The sequence below is a fragment of the Scyliorhinus torazame genome, chromosome X, assembly GCF_047496885.1.
Source record: "Scyliorhinus torazame isolate Kashiwa2021f chromosome X, sScyTor2.1, whole genome shotgun sequence".
NCBI lineage: Eukaryota > Metazoa > Chordata > Chondrichthyes > Carcharhiniformes > Scyliorhinidae > Scyliorhinus > Scyliorhinus torazame.
Window position 1 is genome coordinate 30,310,906 of NC_092738.1, and position 18,711 is coordinate 30,329,616.

General features: G+C 46.1%; 1 protein-coding gene across 7 annotated transcripts in view; it reads left to right on the plus strand.

Moving 5' to 3' along the window:
• The window catches only part of LOC140405471 (polypeptide N-acetylgalactosaminyltransferase 6-like), a 94,398-nt gene that overhangs the window by 31,363 nt on the left and 44,324 nt on the right, over positions 1-18,711 (plus strand). For all 7 annotated transcript variants that reach the window (XM_072493939.1, XM_072493943.1, XM_072493942.1 and 4 more), the window contains 2 exons: positions 12,918-13,550; positions 14,974-15,146. In XM_072493939.1, the coding sequence (XP_072350040.1) occupies positions 13,060-13,550; positions 14,974-15,146 (664 nt within the window). In that variant the 5' untranslated portion in view covers positions 12,918-13,059. The remainder of the gene's footprint in view (positions 1-12,917; positions 13,551-14,973; positions 15,147-18,711) is intronic.

Below are 18,711 nucleotides of genomic sequence, written 5' to 3' on the forward strand. Positions count from 1 at the left end.
GTATTTCCAGGACTTTGTTCAACTCAGTACGGTGATGTAGTGGTTATGTTTACCTCCGTACGGTGATGTAGTGGTTATGATATTGGACTAGCAACCCACAGATTGAGAATTGAACTTTCGCGATAGTAAATTATTAGTAATATGCAGACTGAGTCCAGGAAACAAAAATCACTCTTCAGCTGTTGGGTTATCATGGAAAAACCAACTGATCTATCTATTATTATTATTATTATTATTATTATTTAAAAAAAAAAAAAAAATTTAGAGTACCCAATTCATTTTTTCCAATTAAGGGGCAATTTAGCGTGGCCAATCCACCTACCCTGCACATCTTTGGGTTGTGGGGGTGAAACCCACGCAGACACGGGGAGAATGTGCAAACTCCACACGGACAGTGACCCAGAGCCGGGATCGTACCTGGGACCTCGACGCCGTGAGACTGCAGTGCTAACCACTGCGCCACCGTGCTGCCCTTGATCTATCTCTTATAATGCTTACAGATATTAAATCTTCTGATTTTGCTTAACAATCCCCCCACCACCACTCGGCGGTATATTTGGTTCAAGCCTGCACTAGGCCCAATTCTCCAGCCCTCTTTATGGTAATGTTCTTCAGTCTGTACAGTCTACAGGAAGTTCTGTTTGCCAAACTATGAGAGCTGGTCTTGCGATGCTGAATGCAGCTTTTTGCTAAAATGGTGCTGTCATGGGTTATTCATTGTGGATCTGATGACATAATGGTTCCAGTTCTGAATCTTGGCTGTAGTATGAGAAAACAGGAGGAAGGGCTTGAGTGGTGCTGCAGAAAGAATTCACTTCTGTTTTGCTTTAACGCTTCTTTTCCACGGGTGGGAGATGACTGGTCTCTGCACATCACGGATCCCATCCTGGGGCTGACCAATATCAAACTGCCTGAAGCTTGCTCTTGTGGTTTGCAATTTGTTCATCAGTAACTTTAACCCCTCTTTTACCTCTTTGAGGTACACAGATGTAATGTGATAATTTTTCATTCAAAGGTTTGCTTCCTTTTACTTTAAAGTTCACCAGTTACAATTCCGATTTTTGTTTTCTGAACACCAGTTTCCTGTGTTCCTACATGTCTATAAATACAGACACCAAAAAAAGATGCCAATCCTTCCCATTTTTTTGTTTTGGGTCTGACTCCATCCACTAAGACATTTGATAAATTTGTGATTATACAGTTTCTCATCCTGCCTGCCCCTCCCTTTATCGGGAAACTATTGCTTGGGGGTCAACTGCACATAATAATCGGTGATATCCTCCCAAGACACTCTCTGGCGTTCCATTTAGGCTAACATAGTAAACTAGCGAAAGCTGATCAATTGCTTCAAAGCAAAAAATCTGATAGCTCCGTTCACATTGAGGACACCTTCCACTGTGAAGTGTGGCATTACCACTGTGATAAATGGGGTAGATTTTGATCTAGCTCCAAACTGGGCATCTGTGAGATGCTGGGGTCATCCGCAGTATTGTATTCAACCACAATCTGTAATCTCATGGCCCAGCATGTCCCCCACTCTACCATTACCACCAAGCCAGGGGATCAGCCCTGTTCAATGACGAGTGCAGGAGGTCAGACCAGATGCAGCACCAGGCATACCGAAGTGAATAGGCCTGGTGAAGTTACAACACCGGCCTACTCGTGTGCCAAACAGCATATGCAGCAAGTGATAGACAGAGCTAAGCAATTCCACACCCAACAGATCAGGTCTCAGCTCTACAGTCCTGCCACATCCAGTTGTGAATGGTGATGGACAATTAAACAACTCCGTGGAGGAGGAGGCGCCACAAATATCCCCATCCTCAATGATGGAGGAGCCCAGCACATCCATGCAAAAGACGAGGCTGAAGCATTTGCAACCACCTTCAGCCGGAAGTGCCAAGTGGATGATTCAACTCTCGGTTGATTTGGCGTCATACCTAGCACAAAGGTAGAGGGTTGTGTATGATGGAGGTCCATCATCTCAGTCCCAAGACATTGCTGCAGGAGTTCCTCAGGGCAGTGTCCTGGGCCAAACCATTTTCAGCTGCTTCATCAATCAACTTCCCTTCTATCATGAGTGCGGATGATCGCCGATGATTATATGTTCAGCATTTGCAAGGCTTCTGATACAGAAGCGGTCTGTGTCCATATGCAGCAAAACCTGGACAACGTTCAGGCTTGGGCCGATATGTGGCACATAACATTTGTCCCATAACAGAAGTCTCAGGTGATGACCATCTCCAACAAGAGATGATCTAGCCACTACCCCTTGACATTCAATGGTATTACCATTGCTGAATCCTTACTGTCAACATCCTGGGGGTTACCATTGACCAGAAACTGAACTGGACTAGCCATATAAATACTGTGGATACAAGGTCAGAGGCTGGGAATTCTACGGTGAGTAACTCCCCTTCTGACACCTCAAAGCAGCCACAAGTCAGGAATGTGATGGAATACTCTCCACTTGCCTGGATGAGTGCAGCTCCAACAATACTCAAGAAGCTCAACACCATCCAGGACAAAGCAGTTTGCTTTACTGGCACCCTATCCACCAAAGATGTGCAGGTTAGGTGGATTGGCCATGATAAATTGCCCTTAGTGTCCAAAATTGCCCTTAGTGTTGGGTGGGGTTACTGGGTTATGGGGATAGGGTGGAGGTGTGGACCTTGGGTAGGGTGCTCTTTCCAAGAGCCGGTGCAGACTCGATGGGCCGAATGGCCTCCTTCTGCACTGTAAATTCTATGATAATCTATGAAACCTCCACATTCTCTCCCTCACCACAGATGCCAGATGCACAGTGGCAGCCGTGTGCACCATCTACAAGATGTACTACAACTGACCAAGGCACAGTGGGTAGCACTGTTGCTTCACAGCGCCACGATCCTGGGTTCGATTCCTGGTTTGGGTCACTGTCTGTGCAGAGTCTGCACGTGTCTGCGAGTGTTTGCTCTGGTTTCCTCTCCAGTCCCGATTTAGATGTGTTTGTTCGGTGAATTGGACATTCTGAATTCGCTCTCTGTGACCCGAACAGGCGCCGGAATGTGGCAACTAGGGGCTTTTCACAGTAACCTCATTGCAGTGTTCACGTAAGCCTACTTGTGACAAGAAAGATTATTATTAAAACCCATGATCTTTACCACCTAGAAGGCCGAGCGCAGCAGATGCATGGGAACGCCACCACCTGCCATTCCTTCACTGTTGTTGGGACTAAATCCTGGAACTGCCCTCACAGCACTGCAGCTGTTTCTACAACACTTTGGCTGCAGCGGTTCAAGACCAACATCTCCAGGGCAATTAGGGATGGACAAGAAATGCTGGTGTAGCCAAAAATGCGGCATCATCCCATGAACGAATAAATAAAAAAGAAATGGGTCCTTATGTTGCTTCTTGGTGAACTGGGGCCATAAACGCACTCTGCATAAACTCCATAGCCCGTCAGGTGCATAGGAAAGTTGTGACAAAGATACTCGAACTGTTCCATCCCCTCGCAGTTCATGCTAGTAGTCTCTGCCTCTCATTCCCTCTTCCTCACTTGACTCCCTTTGCACATTATAGATGGAAACTGCTGACCAGGCAATGCTGTTTCCAGCCCACAGCGTGTGATAAGAGTTTGTTCGGTGTGCCAGCTCTCCTTTTCCCAAAGAGCAGCAGCACCAGGGAGGCATGCAGCCAGGTGCGGTACTGAACATTATTTGCAAAAGTGGGCACTGACTCCGAAATGCTGACTTGCAGACCTTTTGGCATTCCATGTTTTAACTGCAACCTTTAACCTAAAACCAGTCTACACCTCTGCTAAATGACAGGGGAATGTCGTACAAGCATGCCGACTTTTTCTTATTGCCAACAGTAACTCTGTTAATAAGATAACTCTGCAAAGATTAGATAGGTATCCGGTTTCTGGTTGCTTCATTTAAAACAACGGCGTTTGCATGTAAGCAGGCCCATTTTGTGCACAGGTTAATATAGCCAGATTGCATCTTTTCCTCCTCCTTTATTACAGGAGTGTTCCAGGCTTTCTGAGCCTGTGCTGATTGTCCCTACTGAGAATGGGTTGGTCAGGAAAAATGCCCTTTTGTAAACCTGCCAACTTGTTTTAAGGTATTTTCTTTTTAAATCATTCTCTGGATCTGGGCATTGCTGGCATATATTGCCCACCCCTAGACTCCCTGAGAAGATGGTGAGCTCTGTTTAGTCCTGAACCACAGCTGTCCTAATGGTGAAGATGCTCTCTTGCTCTGGAGTAAGAAAGTTGTAGGATTTTTAACCCAGTGTTGATGAAGGATTGACGATGGGTATCCAAGTCTGAATGATGAGAGATGTGGGTGTGATGCTCCCATGCACCTATTGCCCTTGTTGTTCGAGGGGTTCTACATTTCTAAACCAAATTTAGTCTCCTTCTCTCCTGAAGGTTGCTTGCTGCTATACAGTGATAGAGATGCCATCAGCCCTCCAGTATCCAATGATCGATCGTTCTTTGTGTGTGAACTTGGACAGTGTCCACAAGCTGTTCAACCCCAAGGGTCATCACAATTGAGGCCCAACTTACTTGACTGCATCCGAACGTGCTCTTTTCCAGCAGGAATGGTGATGGTGATCAGGAACAATCGGTTTAACAATGGGGAGTTCATTTACCAAGGGGACCTTTTGTAACTGAAAAATGTTTTCACAGTCAGGAACTTTTGATCAATGTTTGTCCTACTTTGTAAATGTTTTGAATTGAATAACTAGGGCGGGATTCTCTGTCCCGTTGCACCCGCCGGCAGTGGGATCCTCCGTCCCAGCCGCCAGCCAATGGGGTTTCCCATTTGTGGCCACCCCTACACCATTGAGAAATCCGCGGGCGTGAGTGCGCTGCCGGCAAAACGGAGGATCCCGCCGACAGGGAATCTGGCCCATCCTCTCGGATTCATTCATTTAAAGGGATAGCTGCCTAGGTGCATAACCATGATAAAATCAACACACCATACAAGGGAAGTTTTTGTAGGTGGGTATTTAATAATAATAATAATAATAATCACTTATTGTCAGAAGTAGGCTTCAATGAAGTTGCTGTGAAAAGCCCCTAGTCGCCACTTTCCAGCGCCTCTTCAGGGAGGCTGGTACGGGAATTGAACCCACACTGCTGGCCTTGTTCTGCATCACACGCCAGCTGTTTAGCCCACTGTGCTAAACTAGCCCCTATTTTACAGGGACAATATCTTCCTACAGAAGTGTTATACAACTCTAGGTGAGGAGAGGTGAAAAGATTATTATCGGACTGCATCTTTATTATGTGTCAAGCAGGGAAAATGTTTTATGAAATAACTAAATAGATTGAGTAATGTGGATTAAAGTTGGCTTTGGGAGTTTCTTGATCTTTGTATCTGGGTTAGCTAATATCCAAATTTGCCAAAAGATAGTCACATTTCCACAGTGATCTTCTGGTCTAGCGGATTTCCATTATTTGCCTATATTTGCAGGTTAATTGTTTGGTGGCTTTTCAAATTCTAGTGTTTGCAGATGGGTGAATGTTGACGATGTATATCATTGTCTGAACCATCAAAGGAAAGGAACATTGCTCCAAGTACAGTACAAATATGCATTGTCTTGAGCCTTGGGAGGGGTGATGTGCATCAAACTGTAGACTAGTACGCCTTGCAATTCCTTTCTGTAATGACTTTGATCTTGGGTGATTAATCTGGTTTTTGGAATCCTTTTTAACAAACAAAATTAAGTTGTAGGATTGTTCTGACGTCTGTAGATTTCTGCTTATTGCCTGAAATGGCTACGGGCAAGTCATTACGCTTCATCAGAGTCTCATGGCGAAAAGTTAAATCACTGTTGAAGCAATTTCATTGAGCGAGCCAAGAATACAAGCATCCCATTAGCTATTTTGATTGTTTTCTGCACTTGTTCATGCCATTTTAAGGATCTATGCACCGGAACTCTCGAGTCTCTGGATATCCCCTGTACCTCACCTCTCTCCGTTTGGAAAGTACTTTGCTCTATCCTTCTTTTGGACCAAAATGGATCACCTCAAATTTGCCCATTCACCTAGTCTGTCACTATCTCCTTGCAATTTTATGCTATCATCTCAATTGTCTACAATGCCACCTAACTTTGTATCTTCAGCAAATTTGGATATATGACTTTCTATGCCATCATCCAAGTCATTAATGAATAATTGAGGCCCCAACACAAATCTATGTGGGACACCTCGAGTCACCTCCTGCCAAGTCGAATAATTACCCATTATCCACACACTCTGTCGCCTGCCACTCGGCCAATTTCCTAACCATGTCAATAATTTGCCCTCAACACCATGGACTTCCACCTTAGTTTTTTTTTGTTCTTTAATTTAGTGTACCCAATTCATTTTTTTGCAATTAAGGGGCAATTTAGCGTGGCCAATCCACCTACCCTGCACATCTTTCTGTTGTGGGGGCGAAACCCACGCTAACACTGGGAGAATGTGCAAACTCCACACTGACAGTGACCCAGAGCCGGGATCGAACCTGGGACCTCGGCGCCGTGAGGCAGCAGTGCTAACCCACTGTGCCACCGTGCTGCCCCTGCTTCCACCTTAGTTAACAATCTCTTATGTGGGACTTTATCAAATTCCTTCTGGAAGTCCCTAAAAATAACATCCATAGACATTCCCCTGTCCACTACATTATTCAGCTCTTCAAAGAATTCAAAGTCAGGCATGATCTTCCCTTCACAAATCCATGCTGGCTCTCCCTGAAGTTTTTCGAGGTGTTCAATTTACCCCATCCCTGATTATAGACGCCAGCAATTTCTCCACCATAGATGTTCAGCGAACCGGTCTGTAATTCCTTGGTTTCATCATTCTTAAAAAGTGGAGTGACGTGCAATTTCCCAATCCAGAGGGACTGCTCCTGAATCTAGGGAATTCTGGAAGATTGTAGTTAGGCCATCTACAATGTGCTACCCTACTTCCTTTAACATCCTCTGATGGAAACCTTCAGGTCCTGGGGATTTGTCATTCTTTAGTTCCATTAATTTCCTAGTTACTGACGCTGTACTTGTGTTATCCTCCTTTTCAACTGTAAATACTGAGACAATGGGCGTGATTCTCCGGCTGCGCTCAAGCGAGAGCACAACCGGACGGAGAATCCCGGGAGAGGCCTGCAGCGAGCCTCCCGACAGGCTCTGTGCCTCGTGGGATTCTCGAATGTTCCGCGAGACGTCGGAATTTTGGGCGGGACCGAATGACACTCACGGAAGTAGGTCATAAACCTACTTACGACCTCCCTGCCAGAGATCCACCAGCCTCCCTCGATTCCGGCCTCCCCAACGAGGCTGCAGCTGGGCGCCGATCAGTGCTGGTCCCTGGCCCTCCCCCTGGAACTTGAGCACCTTGGTGCTGTCCAGCTGATACCTTGGCACTGCCAGCCATTAGGATTCACTGCCAGGGTGGTAGTGCAAGGGTGCCCGAGTGCCAGGGTGGCACTGCCAAGGATCTGGGGGCGAGGGGGGCCATGCTCATGAAATGAGGGTGATTTGGGGGGGGGGGGTTTGAAGGGGGAGGAGGGCAGGTAAGTAGGGGCCTCTGGGAGGTTGCCGGAGGTAAGGGGGGTGATGGGTGGGGTTCCTAGAAGGGAGGGGGTGCTGTAGGCTTTGGGGGGTCTGAAGAAGGGGACCCCCAGGGACCCCATAGCGGTGTGTCCTCACGTAGGGTGTGTGGGTTAGTGTCCATGTGTGTGGAGGTGACATTGTCCATGGGTTGGGGGGGGGGGGGTGGTTTGGGGGACCCACAAGCTCACTTCGAGATCGGGGCACCTTTTCTTCCCATGTACTTAATGATCTGTTGAGCTGCTCACAGAAAAATACTTTTCACTGTACCTCGGTACACGTGACAATAAACCAATACAATCCAATTACTGGGCCTACATTGCTCTTCACCACCCGCTTTCCCTTTATATAACTATGAAATGTCGTCTTATTGATTTTGATGTCCATTGCAACTTTCTTTTCATCCCTTTTAGTAGCTCTTATAAGCTGCTTTGCGACATTTTGCTGGTCTTTGTGTCTATCCCATTCGTCCGCATCTGTGTGATGTTTTGCATTTGTACGCCCTTTCTTTTAGTTTTATGCTGTCCCTAACCTCTTTAGTTGTCCATGGCTGTTTTTTTGTGAAGTGGAGCCTTTTCCCTCTGGTATGTACTCGCTCTGTATCTTAATATTCTCCACTGATCTTCAGTCGTTTGACCCATTAACATTTTCCCAGTTTACCCTGGGCAGTCTCGGTCTCATCCAGTTAAAGTCAGCCGTACCCAAGTCTAAAATTCTAGTATCAGAATCGTGCTTTTTTGCTACACTGAATTCAATCATGTTGTGATCACTATTTGATAAATTTTCACATATAGAACATAGAACATTACAGCGCAGTACAGGCCCTTCGGCCCTCGATGTTGCGCCGATCAATGAAACCACTCTAAAGCCCATCTACACTATTCCCTTATCGTCCATATGTCTATCCAATGACCATTTGAATGCCCTTAGTGTTGGCGAGTCCACTACTGTTGCAGGCAGGGCATTCCACGCCCTTACTACTCTCTGAGAAAAGAACCTACCTCTGACATCTGTCTTAGCTTTAAATTGTGGGAAGATAAATATATGTCCCCTCGTGCTAGACATCACCATCTGAGGAAAAAGGCTCTCACTGTCCACCCTATCCAATCCTCTGATCATCTTGTATGCCTCAATTAAGTCACCTCTTAACCACCTTCTCTCTAACGAAAACAGCCTCAAGTCCCTCAGCCTTTCCTCATAAGATCTTCCCTCCTTACCAGGCAACATTCTGGTAAATCTCCTCTGCACCCTTTCCAATGCTTCCACATCCTTCCTATAATGCAGCGACCAGAATTGCACGCAATACTCCAAATGCAGCCCCACTGCAAATTTACTCACCCATCCTTCTACGCCCTCCTCCAGGTCATTTATAAAAATGACAAACAGCAGTGGCCCCAAAACAGATCCCTGTGGTACACCACTGGTAACTGGACTCCAGTCTGAACATTTCCCATCAACCACCACCCTTTGTCTTCTTCCAGCTAGCCAATTTCTGATCCAAACTGCTAAATCACCCTGAATCCCATGCCTCCGTATTTTCTGCAGTAGCCTACCGTGGGGAACCTTATCAAACGCTTTACTGAAATCCATATACACCACATCAACTGCTTTACCCTCATCCACCTGTTTGGTCACCTTCTCAAAGAACTCAATAAGGTTTGTGAGGCACGACCTACCCTTCACAAAACCGTGTTGACTATCTCTAATCAAATTATTCCTTTCCAGATGATTATACATCCTATCTCTTATAAACCTTTCCAAGATTTTGCCCACAACAGAAGTAAGGCTCACTGGTCTATAGTTACCGGGGTTGTCGCTACTCCCCTTCTTGAACAAGGGGACAACATTTGCTATCCTCCAGTCTTCTGGCACTCTTCCTGTAGACAAAGATGACTTAAAGATCAAAGCCAAAGGCTCAGCAATCTCCTCCCTAGCTTCCCAGAGAATCCTAGGCTAAATCCCATCCGGCCCAGGGGACTTCTCTATTGTCACACTTTCCAGAATTGCTAACACCTCCTCCTTATGAACCTCAAGCCCTTCTAGTCTAGTAGCCTGAATCTCCGTATTCTCCTCAACAACATTATCTTTTTCCTGTGTGAATACTGATGAAAAATATTAATTTAGCACCTCTCCTATCTCCTTGGACTCCAAGCACAACTTCCCACTACTGTCCTTGACTGGCCCTACTCTTACCCTAGTCATTTGTTTATTCCTGACATATCTATAGAAAGCTTTAGGGTTATCCTTGATCCTACCTGCCAAAGATTTCTCATGTCCTCTCCTGGCTCTTCTTAACTCTCTCTTTAGGTCCTTCCTAGCTAACTTGTAACTCTCGAGTGCCCTAACTGAACCTTCATGTCTCATCTTTACATAAACCTCCTCCTTCCTCTTGACAAGTGTTTCGACTGCTTTAGTAAACCACGGTTCCCTTGCTCGACCACTTCCTCCCTGCCTGACAGGTACATACTTATCAAGGACACGCAGTAGCTGTTCCTTGAACAAGCTCCATATAGTTAGGCTGTTATTAAATTCAGCTCATTACTCATAACTAAATCTAATATTGCCTGTTCCCTTGTTACTCCAGACACACTCCAGAAATTCACTACCTTTCTGACAAGTGTTTGTCTGCCTCTCCCAATCTGTGTAAATTGAAATCCCCCATTAATACTGCTCTGCCTTTATACAATCTAGCTCCTCAGAACTGCTACCAGGGGGTCGAAACACAACACCCATTACAGATTTAGATCTTTTTTTGTTCCTCAGTTCCACCCATATAGTCTCCACTGGATATTTTCCCCTCGCTATAGTCTCCCTCACCCTTGGGGTGATGGTATTTCTGATCAGTAAGGCTACTCCACCCCCTCTGCCGTCGTCCCTATCCCTCCTGTAAACTTTATCACCAAATATGTTTAGTTCCCAGCCCCGACCATCCTGCAGCCATGTCTCATAGAATCATAGAATTTACAGTGCAGAAGGAGGCCATTCGGCCCATCGAGTCTGCACCGGCTCTTGGAAAGAGCACCCTACCCAAAGGTCAACACTTCCACCCTATCCCCGTAACCCAGTAACCCCACCCAACACTAAGGGCAATTTATCATGGCCAATCCACCTAACCTGCACATCTTTGGACTGTGGGAGGAAACCGGAGCACCCGGAGGAAACCCACGCACACACGGGGAGGATGTGCAGACTCCGCACAGACAGTGACCCAAGCCGGGAATCGAACCTGGGACCCTGGAGCTGTGAAGCAATTGTGCTAGCCACAAGGCTATCGTGCTGTCTCATATAATAGCAACTACATCATCATCTTCAATATGCATTAACGCCTGCAGCTCATTTAATTTATTTCTTACACTCTTAATTGGGCTATTTCCCCTAACCTGTCCCTCGGCACTGATGCTTTATTTGCTTGTTTATTATTTCTCTTTTGGTTTAACCAGTATACTTGTAGTTTTGCCTTTAGCTGCAGTTCCAGAAGTTGGGCTCCTGACTCTTTCTTTACTCTCTGCCCTGCTACTTGTTTTGGGAACTGTACTGACTTCCACTGAGGCCTCGTTCTCCTTTCTCCCCCCCCCCCCCCCCCCCCCTTCTCCCCCCTCCCCCACACATCCATTTGACAGTTTAAAGTCCTTCTCACCACCCTATTTATCCTTTCCGATTTACTGCATATTAGGAGTGAGCAAGAAATGCTGTGGATAACGTCCTGTGTTTTTGGCATGTAATATTGTGATAAAAGGGGGAATATTGACGCTGTCCCACTCTCCGCATTCATATGGATTGTAATTTTCAAGTAACAAGACTCAAAGTCAGCAAAGTGTGCTCCTGGGCAGAAGGAAAGCTGGGTGCGATGAGGGAAGAATATGAAATGATTGGGAAATTGTGTTTTAGAAGAAACCTAATTAAACCACAAGTACGACTGCAGCATTAGACCTCTGCTTTGAAGAGTGTTCACATCCTGTCTGTCATGACATACATCCTATAAGGTCCCCAGTCTTTTGCCAATCTATTAACCAGGTCCTCGCTGCAGCTGCTGTCAGCATTTGTTTCTGAATAATTTCCTGTAAAATGCTATAATTTTAGATAAGGTGTGCTGTACGCAAAGTAAATCCAGTTCATTTCCTGTTGTGCATGTGGCCTTGCAAGCAGCTGTTTTTATAGTTTTATTTTTCACAACTTGATGTAGAGTCAGGAGGAACAGGGGCTCTTGCTCTGCCTCCCTCATGAGGGCTATGAGCAGCCCAGTTTTAATTGCTCCACCCATTGTCCCCCATCACCACAGCTGGACTTGCCCAAGGGCCAATGCCAATGGGGCGAGCAGCCCATAATTCATCTTTTTGAAATGGGCAAGCAACATCTTGGAGACTGGCACCAGCAGTTCACATGAATAATTGAAATAAGGACTAATTTCAAATGAGCCTCAGGCCTTGCAGTTGGGGCATAATTCTGCTGAACCTGGTTATGTACCAGAAAACGGGCCAGAAGTGATTGCTACCCCTTGGTGTATTTGCTAGGGCAGCATGGTAGCACAGTGGTTAGCACAGTTGCTTCACAGCTCCAGGGTCCCAGGTTCGATTCCCGGCTTGGGTCACTGTCTGTGCGGAGTCTGCACATCCTCCCCGTGTGTGCGTGGGTTTCCTCCGGGTGCTCCGGTTTCCTCCCACAGTCCAAAGATGTGCAGGTTAGGTGGATTGGCCGGATAAATTGCCCGTAGTGTCCAAAAGGGTTGGGTTGGGTGGGGTTATTGGGTTACTGAGATAGGGTGGAGGTGTGGGCTTGGATAGGGTGCTCTTTCCAAGGGCCAATGCAGACTCGATGGGCCGAATGTCCTCCTTCTGCAATGTAAATTCTATGATTCTATCTGAGGCAGGACTCTGTCCATTCTGAATATGCTACTGATTTAGTCCCAAGTCCCTGTTGGATGGATTAGTAAAGATACTGTTCAGTCCATTGTGGTACTGAGCCAATCGTAAATCCCAGGTTTAATCTCCAGTCAGCAGAAGTTAGCTGATCCCAAACTGGAGCAGCCATCAATGTGCTCCGATTATCTTTAGTGTGCCTGTGTTGTGCAAAGAAGAAAATCAGTCTGACAGTAATGGATAGTGCATGGGAGAGGATAAAATGGACTTGGTGATGACGCCCACGTAATGGAATAGATTGTAGATACTCTGTCGCTATTTACATGAACAAAAGCATATGGTAACACTGGTGGGCAACCGACACTTGGGAAGTTGGGAAGTGTCTATACCATCAGGACAGGGGGGGGTGCGGGGAGGAGGAGAAGATGGGGGTTGGAACGATTGGTGATGACTAATTTAAATTCTTCTTCTTCTTCCCAGGTCTCTGCATTTAAGCTTTGGGAAAAGAAAAAACTGGAGCGGCCTTCTGCTGGGCAAGCTTCACCGTGAATAAAATTGATCAGCTTTATAGGAAACCTGGAAATCTGTGTTGCTAGTGTTCAGAAACATTTAATCAACAACCATGCGGCTGTTTTTTAGGAAACGCTTTGGTCCAGTCAAACTTGCCATGGTCGGTATAATATTCATTATCTTTATATTCATCCTTCAAAGAGATATTGTCAAACGAAGCCCAAAGAATGACTCTTGGTTTAAAGACTTGTCAGGCGGGAAAGACCGCATGCTGGGAATTATGCTCGGAGCAGTGAACAATATCCGAGATTCAATGCCCAAGTTTCAGATCATTGCCCCAGATCGAGGCCAAGAGCCTGTTGATGACAGCAAGTCCTGTTTGTCCGGGTTTTACACCGGGGCAGAACTGAAGATCTTTCTCCCTCGTCCTCCTGAGGATCCCAATGCACCTGGTGCTGATGCAAAGGCATTCCATACGGACAATCTTTCAACAGAACAACGGGAGGAGAAAACGCGCAGCTTTGAGAAACACTGTTTCAATGCCTACGCCAGCGACCGCATCTCCTTACACAGGACCCTTGGACCAGACACGCGGCCTCCAGAGTAGGAGATCAATATTCCCATTTGATCGAGTTGTTGAGATTGGGGTTCTTGGGTTTTTATTGGTAAATTTTTGTGTTCATTAACGTGAAGAACATTGGTGCTGGGAAATTATTTTTTTTTCCCATTTCGGCTTTAAGCACTCGGAGGTACAAAAGCTCCCTCTATAACGTCTGGGCTTTTTAAGTGGCCCCCAGTGCAATAATACTCGCACCGACTATCCTTCAAAGCCCTGAGGTGAGATTTCCATTTCAGCATAGGGTTGATTTACTGCTGTTGATGTATGCCAGCCACGAACGGGTTTCAGACTACCCAAACTCTTCTCCTGTCGGGCCCTTGTAGCCTGTAGATTACGCTAGGCTGACCCAGTAGCTGTCTGTAGGAGCTTCTGCAGTTAGAGGCCGGTTGATTCGCCTTTCTTTCAGGGAAATGCCTGGGGACCATCTCTGTCTTCGGTGATGTCCTGTTTACTACCATGGGTGTGACGCCAGAATGCCTCCTCGTGTATCTCCACATATTTTAGTTTTTGTTTGATTAAATTCTTGTGTTTCAAAATAGTCGAGGTGTGGTGCAACCTCAAAGCAAGAGAAAACCATTTATTTTATTCCATGGAGAGTTGTGCCAATATAAAGACACTCTGCTTATCGAAATAGAGTTGCAATCAGTCCATTCAATACTTTGCATTGTATTGCACCCAGTCGCAATGGAAGTTGCCATTTTTGAATAGTTAATTTTCCATTTGCTCTAAGTCCAGGTATAATCCTTTTATGGGACTTTAAAAAATAAACTCTAGGTTTCCTGTTCTACCATTCCTTACCTTCAGACTCCCTCTGGTGACATTGTTGACCAGGAGGATTTGTGCCCCAGAGAATTTCCATTGGTTTAATGTATGGGGAGGCAGACATTCAGTCAGTGTAAAAACAAACCCCCAGAAAACACTTCTGTGAGGTATTGCCTAGCTTTGCTAATGCAGACATCCCGAGGTCAATAAGACTGGTATACTTGATCTAGGTGATGACTCCCATGTCATACTGGAGTGAGGTCCCATCATTTGGCTGAGACATTTAAATAAGGACCTATCTGTCCCCGTGTGGGGGGGGGGGGGTGGGTGGACCCAATGGCACTGTGGCAGAGTTTTACTTCTCAGTATGCTGTGCCCGATCGCGATGTTGACCCTTCGGCCTAGATTGTGCAATTGGTGTTGTTTTGATGCTTGTGTTGATCGGTTTTTAAATTAATGGGTTAACACTGGTGTTAAAATATCACCAATTTGGAAAATCAACACTTGGCCCATGAAATGGAACGGAAAGGGCTCCATTTTGTAGCATTAATACCCCTTGCCTGGGGTGTAAAATTCACAATGGAAAACGAGGATGGCTTGTGAAATATTGGCAGGGACTCAAATCTTTTGAATTATCTTATACAGGTGCATTGAACAAAGATTCAAGCGTTGCCCTCCTCTACCTTCAACCAGTGTGATTATAGTATTCCACAATGAGGCCTGGTCCACCTTGTTGAGGACCGTGTACAGTGTCATGCATACCTCTCCAGCCATACTCCTGAAGGAAATCCTATTGGTGGATGATGCCAGTACAGATGGTGAGTGCTTAACAATTCCAAGATATATTAACCTTTACTGGATTTAGTCAGGGTTCCGTTTCTCATAGCTGGTCTATCATAGTCATCCAGCAAAAATGAATGAACCTACGAGTTAGTCTGGGAGAGAGAATTCCACAGACTAATGACCTTCAGAAGAAAGAAAGTCTCCCATCTCAGTCTTATATGGGAGAGCCCCTTATTGTTAAACCTGTGTCCCCTAGTTCTAGTCTCTCCACCCTGCCAAGTCCCCTCAGGATCTGAGGTGTTTCAATAAGACCACCTCTCATTCTTCTCGACTTCAACGGATCCAGGTCCAACCTTTCCTCGTGAGACAACTCTCTCATCCCAGGAATCAGTTGAGTGAAGCTTCTCTGAGCTGCATAGAGACCACGTCTGGAGTGCTGAGGTCCTGTTCAACTGTAGCAAAGCTTTCTCCACTTTTATATCCAATAAACAACCGCATTCCATTTGTCTTCCCAACCACCTTGCTGTACTGCATACTCAAAGTGGACTGCATACTCAAAGTGGACGAGTTCACATTTTGCCAGATACTTTTGAAGCCTTCCCTTCTCCGACCATGGCACCTGCAACATTTCCAGTGGGTCAGTGGATGTATACGTTCCCGAGTCTCTTTATAATTTAATCCCTCATCTCTGATAACATTCAAGTGAATCTACGTTGTACCTATTCCATTTCTTTTATATCCTTGTTAGAATTGGGTGCCAAAACGCTCAATACGCCAACTGCAGTCTGATTAAGGTCTTGTACATGTTCAACATCATCGACCATTTTTCTGTCTGGGACAGGCTGGGATGAACCGTCTTCTCCTGTCTGTCAAATGTCTGCATCCTCTATGTTTTTGCATAGGAAACAAAGGAGTCTGTCTGTCTGTTTTATTGCTGTCTGTTTGTTTTATTGCTGTGTCTACTTCTGCTGACTCTCGAGTAATGGCATGTACATCTGCTCTGCTCTTCATCCATTTAAAATCTTAATGTGCAAGATCTGCTTCCTTCTCTTATTCTTGCTTCCAAAAATGCCCGTGGACTTTTAGGAACAGAGGAAGAGGACTTTTAGGAACAGGAGGAGGCCAGTCAGCCCTTCGAGCCTGTCCTGCTATTCAATTAGATCAAGGCTGATCTGTGGCCTAACTCCATGTACCTGCCTTTGGCCCATCTATCTCCGATTTGAAATGAATAACTGATGTAGCTTCAACTGCAGTTTGTGGGAGAAAGTTCCAAACCTCTACCGCCCTTTGAGTGAAGAAGCGCTTCCGAACATCTCCCCTGAATGGTCTGGCCCTAATTTTTAGACTATGCCCCCTAGTTTTAGAATCTCCAACCAGTGGAAATAATTTATCTTTGTCTACCCTGTCAGATGCCATCTCCATCTCTAATGCAGCGATCCGGTCGCTCTGGTGTGTTGAGGCCTTCTCTAGCTCTCAAGATTGCGTCCTGGGTCACCAGCTGCCTTTCCCAGAGCCACTTGCAGGGTAATCAGCACATCTGCCACCGCCACCTTGACTGTTCCCCTCATCTCCATCTTAATGGCTTCCTCGAGCTCCTGGAGTTCCTGTGTGAGGAATTCCCTCCATCCATCTGGGAAGGAGAGGGGGTGCTGTGCTCAGCCTGGTGGTCTGTCTTGTTAGGTGCGATTGGGGCCTTGCTGTCTCGCATGCTTGCCGTCACCTCATTCCTTCGCTCCAGGCTTTTGTTGCCTTCTCTGTCCTTTCAGCCCCTGGAGCTGTTGCTGCTTGGTATGTTTTGTCCTGATGGTGTTGGAGGAGGGTGAGGGGTGTTTTCTCCCAATTTTAGTGGGCTATTTTGGGCTTAAAGTGCCTTTTTCCAAGTTTTCAGGAGGAGAGCCACCTTTCGTGTGTCCGCTCAACATATCCCCATCACCGGAAGTCAACCTTCCAAATTCTAGTGAAAATGGGTGTGATTTGTGTAATCTCTCCTCATAATTTAAGCCCTGTAGTCCAGGTATGATTTTAGTAAACCTACGTTGCTCTCCCTCCAAGGCTAAAATATCCTTCCTAAGGTGTGGTGCCCAGAACTGCTCCCAGTGACTCCAAGTGGTGCCTAACCAGGGTTTTGTAAAGCTGCAGCATAACTTGTGTCTTTATATTCCAATCCTCTAGATATAAAGGCCAGCATTCCATTAGCCTTTTTGACTATTTTTGGCATTTTAAGGATCTCTGTGCCTGAACCCCCAAATCTCTTTGGGCATCCACTGTACCTAACCTCTTTCCATTCAGAAAGTACTTTGCTCTGTCCTTTTTTGGTACAAAATAGATCACCTCACACTTGCTTACATTGAATTCCATCTGCCTCAAATTTGCCCATTCACCTAGTCTGTCAATATTTCCTTGCAATTCTATGCTATCATCTAGGCTGTCTACAATGCTGCCTAACTTTGTATCATCAGCAAATTTGTATTTGCCCTTCTTCATTTGAGGGAATACTGCAGACTGATCAAAAAAGCTTTTTGGGTCAAATGGCCTTTTACTTCTCCTGTATTTTTTTTTCTTGAATTGTTGTTCATGCTGGCGGTAGTTGCAAAAGTAGAACATTGTTCTGTTTCCCAGCATTGACTCCACTGTCCTTGACACACACACAGCTCCACTTGTTGGCACTGCTGGGGAGTCCCAGATATCAGGGGAATTCTCAAAAACTCTGCTTCAAGCTTGCTCTACATGATGTCCCCCACCCCACAAACTGGCCACTTTCTCTTTCCCGATACAAACCTTTCCACACTCTGGTGGGATCGTTGCAATGTTTCCATACAAATTGGATGGATTTTGTTTTTAAGAGTGTACATAAAATATTTAAAAGATACACAGGAGACTGATCAGGTGCTGGGAGTCATGTGTCACCTAAGCTCAGAACAGCCTTGAGCGCTGTTAGCATTGGATGGAGAATAGAAGTTGTACAGCTGGGGGGGTGAAGAGCTGAACCTTTCCTGCTCTCTTTTCCCCCCCCCCCCCCCCCCCCCCCACCGTCGACAAACAATATGCTTGGACCTCGGATGTACTGTCTCTCACATCCTTGTCCGTTATGCAAATACTGTGGGCAGCCAGAAAAGCTCGAGTGACTTCACCGTTTAAGCAATAAAAGCCACATTTCTATCTTTGTTCCGAGTTAGATGAAGCCAGAGCTCTGGCTCGCTCGTTGCCCTTTGATCCTTGGAGTGAATAGGGGAAGTGATTGCTGTTGGTTTGTTAATGTCCCACTGATCACCAACCCCTCCCCCAGCCCAGCTGCTTTCCTGTTCATTTGCCAAAATAATATAACGTATTGCCAATTAAATCTGTTTTCAGATTACAAAGATAGTAACACAACTGCTCTGGTTGAAACCTGTTGCCGTGCAAAACCTTTTGAGTTCATCGTGCAAATGTACCCTGGGCGGAATTCTTCTCCTCCTCCTCTTTCCCCCCCCCCCCCCACGCCGGGTGGGAGAATCGCCTGGGCACTGCGCGAGTCCCGCCCCGCTGCCCGAACGCGATTCTCTCTTTTTTTCCCCCCCCCCCCCCCCCCCCAAACCGGCGCGAATCACGGCTGGCCGCTGG